This window comes from Gadus macrocephalus, chromosome 15 (assembly GCF_031168955.1).
Source record: "Gadus macrocephalus chromosome 15, ASM3116895v1".
NCBI classification, from domain to species: Eukaryota; Metazoa; Chordata; class Actinopteri; order Gadiformes; family Gadidae; genus Gadus; species Gadus macrocephalus.
This window is the reverse complement of record NC_082396.1, coordinates 21,670,897-21,677,486: the sequence shown is the minus strand read 5'-3', so window position 1 is coordinate 21,677,486 and position 6,590 is coordinate 21,670,897. Positions and strand designations below refer to the sequence as shown.

Genomic DNA, 6,590 nt, shown 5'->3' with positions numbered 1-6,590 from the left:
AAAGTTTTCATACTGGCCGGCCAAACCTGTTGCAGGTACAATAGTGGTGATACTTTCAATTAACACCTTCATAGGAAGGAAAATTGTATATAAAAAGAAAAGACAGACGATATGACCTTTGACCCCAAAATTGTAGATACTGCACTCTGCCTTTGTATTACCTCGAACAACTAGAGTACTATTACAAAGGCAAAGTGCAGTATCTACGATTGAAATGTGTTCTGAAAGTAACTTTTTTGTATTATGCATTTTTATTTTATTTTATTGGCTTTTGCTTCGTTTATGAAGGTTTTTAATAGGGTGAGAGTATCGCACACATCGCAGCCCTAAACAATTGAAGAGTTTGGTTCTAACACGCTATATCCACAATTGTAATGAATTTTCATGAATCTTTTTTTTATATAAAAAAGTTCTAGGTTATATCAGTGAACCTGCAGTTGGAATAGTGTTCTGTGATGTATCTTTACTTTAACAAAACAACAAAAATGCTATTTTGTTGACATCACTGGGGTTACACAATATATAGCGTTTTGAAATCAAACCCTTCAATTGCGTTTTTTGGTCATCAACATTGTCATTATCTTCCCAAATATACTTAACATTTTACACACAATCAATAGTATTTTGGTTTGTGGATTTTCATTTTAATTGGAAAATGTATTCATTAAATTCCAAAACTGCACTTGGAAATATACAAATTAAATCAGTCAAAAAGGCAGAACAACAAGCATTTAGAAAGAAAATGAGGCAGCCTCAGTGCTTTCAGGGGCTGAGAAGGGGGTGTGTGTGTGTGTGTGTGTGTGTGTGTGTGTGTGTGTGTGTGTGTGTGTGTGTGTGTGTGTGTGTGTGTGTGTGTAGGGGCTACTGCATGGTGGCAGCCAGTGGGAAGCTTAGATAAGTGATTCAGTGGAACTCTTGAATACATGTGCATACATGTGTGTATTAAAGTAAGTGTACATTAGTTTGAACTATAATAATATCCATAAGAACTACAGATAAGGATAACAGATAACAGAAACCAAACAGTAACAACATACAACATGTGAGCGTGCCAGAGAGAGAGAGAGAGAGAGAAAACGTGTAGTGTGTGGGTGTGTTTTGTGTGTGCGTGTGCGTGCACATTTATTTTCGCTCCTTTTCACTTTCACTTTTCACTCCTCCTCAGCCAAATTCTCCCAAAAGTGACGGCGGTGTGGGGGCATCATTGGGCAGATTTTAGCGATGATGTCCATCTTCTTCTCCCTCTCTACCCCCTTGTCTCCAGGTCTCAACTGCCCAGGGTACTCCAAGGTCACCTGTCAATCAAGATTTTCATATAATTGCATGTTGTACAATGTTTAAAGTTCTTCATGCGATATATCTTATGCTGTCTTACCTTCTTCATGAGAAAGTCACATTCTGTGTACTCTACTTCATCATGAGCCATTTTGATGAACATGCTCCTGGAACCCCTTCTCAGCTGGATGATGGCCATTCCAGACAGATTTGGCACCTTTTTGAGTTTGGTCACTGAGTGGCCGCTGCTCCAGGCAAGGAAGTTTGTGCACTGGTGGTCCACTACGTTCACCCTGCCAGAATTGGACGATGCAATTACTCCCTTGAAGTCTTCAAAGTCCAAGACGACACCTCCAGGTTGCTTCCTCATTGCCTTTTCCACTCCATGGTGGAAGCTATCCGCACTCATGAAAGTGTGTCCTGGTTCGAAATACTTCAGGGTAATTGTTTGGATGTTATTGGCGGCGTGATTTACAACTTTAACCAAAGTGGTCAAAAGGGTCCAGTTCTTATTCTGTGATGTGCAGTTGTCCACCCAGTAACTTACAAAGCGCACATCCCTCTCCTGATGAAGGGAGGTGACAAACGCAGATGCCACCTCTGCTGCTGATCTGCCAGCAATCCCCTCATGCCATACCACAGACAGCGTCTTCTTCTTTGAAGGTTTGAATTTGCCAACACTTGCAAAGGTCTCGTGGAAAGCAGTGATTCTACGAGTGAAGACTGCTGTCTTCACTCCAGGCATTCGGGGCAGCATGATGACTTTTTGTAAGTCCACACTACGGATGACCTCATCCACCTGCTCCTTCTCTGCATCCAATTGATAATGAGTTCTTGCACTCACTGCTCTCTTCTTATGGTCCTCCCACTTTAGACAATTGTGGCATTTAGGGGCATCAGCCTGGTGATCTTGCTTTAGGTGGACCTCGTGCCGCAGGCAGTGTTCACACTCTTCCTCCCCTAGCTTTGTGAAGCTGATGTTTAGCTCCTTTACGGCCTTCCTGTAGGTTTCATAGGAGCCTTTTGTGAACTTCTGCCTGTAATCCTGAAACATGGACTTGATGGTGATGTCACTTGGCAGATACCTCCTGTTCGGGGCATGCTCTCGCCTATAATGGCTGATGGATGGATGGAATGACTCAATGTGATTAAACATTGGAGTCAAGTCGATCTTGTTAGCTGGAGTATGCCTTCCCCTTCTTTCTGGCGGTGGGGTTAGACCTGAGGAGTCAGCACCACCAAAAACCGTCGTTATTAGTCATTTTTCGAGTGGTACCCTAGGGTGGATAAAAACATTGCTTTGCACACCTCATGTCGCTGGCCCTGGTCATCCTTAAGGTGGTATTTGTATGACCGCTTGCGCTTGCTTGGGCCCCCTGTGGTGAGTCGCTTTGTCTTTTCTTTTGACATCATATGGAACATAAAGCTTTTCCTATCTGCATAGGGCATCTTCCAATATGCACCAAATATTGCACTCCTCTGGCCCTCTGTTATTTTGGATGTGCACTTCTTTCTGCAAATTAGGCCACAAGGCTTCCTAAGCTGTGGGGTCTTTTGTTTGTCAGCCGAGGATGGCTCTTGACGGTTAATGCTGGTGCTAACTTCATCGCTACCATCCTCATCCTCATCACCTTCATTTTCTGGCACATACGTTACATCCCCTTCATCCACATCCTCCTCCTCCTCCTCCTCCTCCTCCTCATAACAACCATCTCCCTTCACCATGCACTGTTCTTCCCTGTGAGCTGTAAAATAATTCACTTCTGAACCCTGGGTCGAATGGCCCTCAACTTCTGCCTCCATTGAGGCTAACAAGCCTTTAAGGTACTCTTCCCTCAGTGTCTCATCCTCACTGTTTGGTTGAAATTGGGCTCTCTCATGACATACTGCAAAATCATAAAAGAAGAATGTGATTATCATAACTTTCCTTGTATTCTAAGTATTAGTTTTTTCCTCATAATTAGTATGCACATTTTATTCATCCTGTATATCTTATATGTAGATTCCTAGAAATAGTTCTCATGCGTTTGCATGAGAAAAAGTTGTGTTGTTCATTAGACCGTGTGCCCTGGGTCACGGCCAGTGAGACCCGCCCCTCTGGTCAGTCAGTGCGTTTACATGACGCTCAAGAAAGTAGAATTATTGGAAAACGTTGACTATCCGCACCGAAAAAAAATACTTGGCAATAATATTCCAAACTAGATCTAACGTCAAAATGAGTGACGAAGAAGTCGACTGATCTCGATGGTGGGTTTGCGACTTTCTGCTTGAACTTCATTGGCTATCCTTTAGACAACGCGATAATTTACCTAAACCATGTGATGTAGCGTGTGGAATGAGAAGTAAACAGCGACGTGATCGTAATTGGACTATGACAGCGTTTCCAGAGTGGAAAGATGCTACAGGCTTCAAGGGAGCAGGTAGGCTAAAATGGTTTAATAGATTTAGGTCAGTTCTTGATATTTATCCATCGTCCTTACCATTGTCTGGATACTTGCGTTTCAAAGCAAGTTCCACCATGAGTTTTCCTCTGGATTGTGCCATGATCAGTTTTAGGATAGCGTATAGCTTGTTTGCTTGTTGGTGGTGTGTGAGAGCGGGAATGCCGTGCGTACAGTAGATTCGGATGGGGCGTGCGCTACTTAGGCAGACCGCAGTATCTACTGTGTCAATACCGGGTGAACAAAGGCAGAACGCAGTAACTTCACTTACTGCGTTTAGCCTTGGTATTGGGTTGGATTTTGTAGTTACTGCAAATTTTACATAGGGATTTCTCTAAAACGGGACACAGTTGGACCAAGAGTTTTTGTCTCAAGACAAAGAAGGTGACATAAAACCCATTTTCAGTCTGAACTCAATTTTGACAAAATACGTAGTTACTGCACTTTGCCTTTGTAGGGCAGTACAGCCAGATCTCATCAAAAAGTTTGGAAGAGCTCAAGGCCCTAGTTACTTGAGGAGGATCATCTCGATGATGGCTGAAAACTGATTCTGCTGACGAAGAGCAGGAACTAATTTGGCTGGGGTCTCATTATGACATGAAAATATTGTGTTGAAACTTTGACTAAACAAGTCTGAGTTTAAGGTAAAAGTTTGAGGTAAAAGCTCAAAAGCAAATAAAACCTGTAAACAGTAACTTTACAATAAGGGTACATTAATTAACAATGATTTACCATTAGTTAATGCAGTAATAACCACTTATAATCTGTTTAGTAATAATTTACTAATGATGTTCACGTTAAGGTATTCATTTATAAATGATCTGATAGAATTAACCGGAACCCACTAACCTTTTACGCTAAAGCTGTGTTCATGCTATATAATAATGCTTATTATTGCATTAAGGTTAATTAACGTGCCCTTATTGTGAGGTTTTACAAGTTAGACTATGACGAAAAGACAGAGTGCATCGGGCAATCTTTCCTCCTGCAACAAACGCATACAAAGGTCAACCGCTATTTAGATTTACTGACCCATGTTTGGTTTTGGATCAATGTATATTTTTATTTGCAGTGTAGTTTTCTTTGTTCTTGCACAGAATAAAATGCTAATTAGAAAAGGAAAAGGAAATTCAAATTTTATTAAAAGCATAAACATGATTTAAAATCTGTTCAGGTTAGTGTTGGACATACTAAAGAAACATATGTTCTACAAAACCATACTTCTTGAAACAAAAGTGATGATGGCTATGGAAACAGATTAGTTGCTATAATTGTCTTAGGCCATAATATTCAAATCAAATTGTTGGAGATGTAATATTGTTTACTTTTTATAAGAACACACTGGTGTCTTGTCCTTTTCACCATGGCTGCACATGTTTGTCGGACACAAACTGCCCATGGGGCTGATTGGCATCAGGGGGGAGCAGAGCAAGGTAGACTGGAGTCTCAGCGCCCTCTTCTGGTGACTTGGGGGCTTTGGTGCCGGCCATATCGGTACGCACCCAGCCTGGGCAACAGGCATTGAGCAAAATCTATCGTGATGAACACAAAACCAACATGGATCAGATGTTACCCGAGTGTTATGGAAGGCATAACAGGATAAAGGCACACTTGGGCAGTGGAACACAGAACATAACTGAATACGCTATGAACTTTGGATTAATATGGAGAAATTACTAGATATGGATATAGTTGTAATATAGTGACCTTGTCTCCATGTCTCTCCCTGGACAGTCTGCGGGCCAGGATAAAAGAGAGTGCCTGGAGATAAAATACAGAAAATAAAAAAAATATACAGATAAAAAGAAAGAAAGAACAAAGGAAAGATATAAATAGAGTGGCGAAGTCACGCCCCTTCCGTTAGAACCCATGGGATCGAAAAATATGAGATCGAAAAATATTAATGGAGAGAAAGTAATTATCTTCTGGTCCCAGTCTTTATATGCCCCGGATTACACATATGTTGTTTGTGGGTTTAAATGAAAATGTTTCCTGTCAAGAGTTTGATCGTTCATTGTGCAATTGTTCAGTTAATAGCTGTAGAAAAAACACAATGAGAAAGACTACATGTCTCGTATGTGCCGTCACGCTCCCTGCGACTGGCGTGGACAAGACCGACAATCTCCCCATCGGCATAACTGAAACTCTCCACATGCCCCAACTTATAATGGTTTTCAACTCTTTTGATGCTTTCATCCGCCCCTTGGAAAAAACCTAACATTATCAAACTTCGAGTTTTCTTTGCATGAAAAATTATCATTTAAATCCACAAACAACATATGTGTAATCCGGGGCATATAAAGACTGGGACCAGAAAATAATTACTTTCTCTCCATTGAAACCCATTCATATTTTCGATCTCAGAGGTCCCATGGGCTCTACCGGAAGGGGCGTGACTTCGCCACTCTATGGTCTCCAGAGGCCAGGCTCATTTGTTAGATCTAAACTCTGACTGAATGGATGTCTAACTCACTGACCGTCGACTTGACGATGTTTCAACTCTTTGTGTGAAACTATCTGACTGATTTCTGACTAGAGTTTTGTATGTTTGTACTTTTTTAGGTGTTAGGGTTAGGTGGATTATTCCTAAAAGTGGATTGTTACACTGGACCATTTCTTTGAAGCCATTAGACTTCAGATGTTAGTCTGTAATACTGCTTTTAAAACGGTAAATGTTAGAGTGTTCAACTCTCTGGTCTGTCCATCGCTCTGTCCTCTCTCTCTTCAGCATTATTCCTTAAAGAGAAAGAGAGAGAGAGCTGCACACATACATTAGTATACTTGGTATCTTCAATTGATACCCTTTTTCATGGTTAGCAGTTAAGGCTATAATTCAAAAACCCTGAGGGGCCCGCATAAGGACCCAATCAGGAC

At 41.3% G+C, this 6,590-nt stretch overlaps 2 protein-coding genes across 5 annotated transcripts in view; both read right to left on the bottom strand.

Moving 5' to 3' along the window:
• Nucleotides 1-320: 320 nt before the first annotated feature.
• Nucleotides 321-3,078, bottom strand: LOC132472968 (uncharacterized). The gene is made up of 3 exons (XM_060072867.1): nucleotides 2,889-3,078; nucleotides 1,376-2,496; nucleotides 321-1,295 (listed from the first exon to the last, which is right to left on the bottom strand). The coding sequence occupies exons 1-3, from the start codon at nucleotides 3,076-3,078 to the stop codon at nucleotides 1,152-1,154; spliced, it is 1,455 nt and encodes a 484-aa protein (XP_059928850.1). The 3' UTR covers nucleotides 321-1,151.
• A 1,758-nt stretch (nucleotides 3,079-4,836) lies between these two features.
• The window catches only part of cbr1 (carbonyl reductase 1), a 54,738-nt gene continuing 52,984 nt past the window's right edge, over nucleotides 4,837-6,590 (bottom strand). For all 4 annotated transcript variants that reach the window (XM_060073434.1, XM_060073435.1, XM_060073437.1 and 1 more), the window contains 2 exons: nucleotides 5,424-5,477; nucleotides 4,837-5,248 (listed from right to left, as the gene is read on the bottom strand). In XM_060073434.1, coding sequence (XP_059929417.1) covers nucleotides 5,075-5,248; nucleotides 5,424-5,477 — 228 coding nt within the window. In that variant the 3' untranslated portion in view covers nucleotides 4,837-5,074. The remainder of the gene's footprint in view (nucleotides 5,249-5,423; nucleotides 5,478-6,590) is intronic.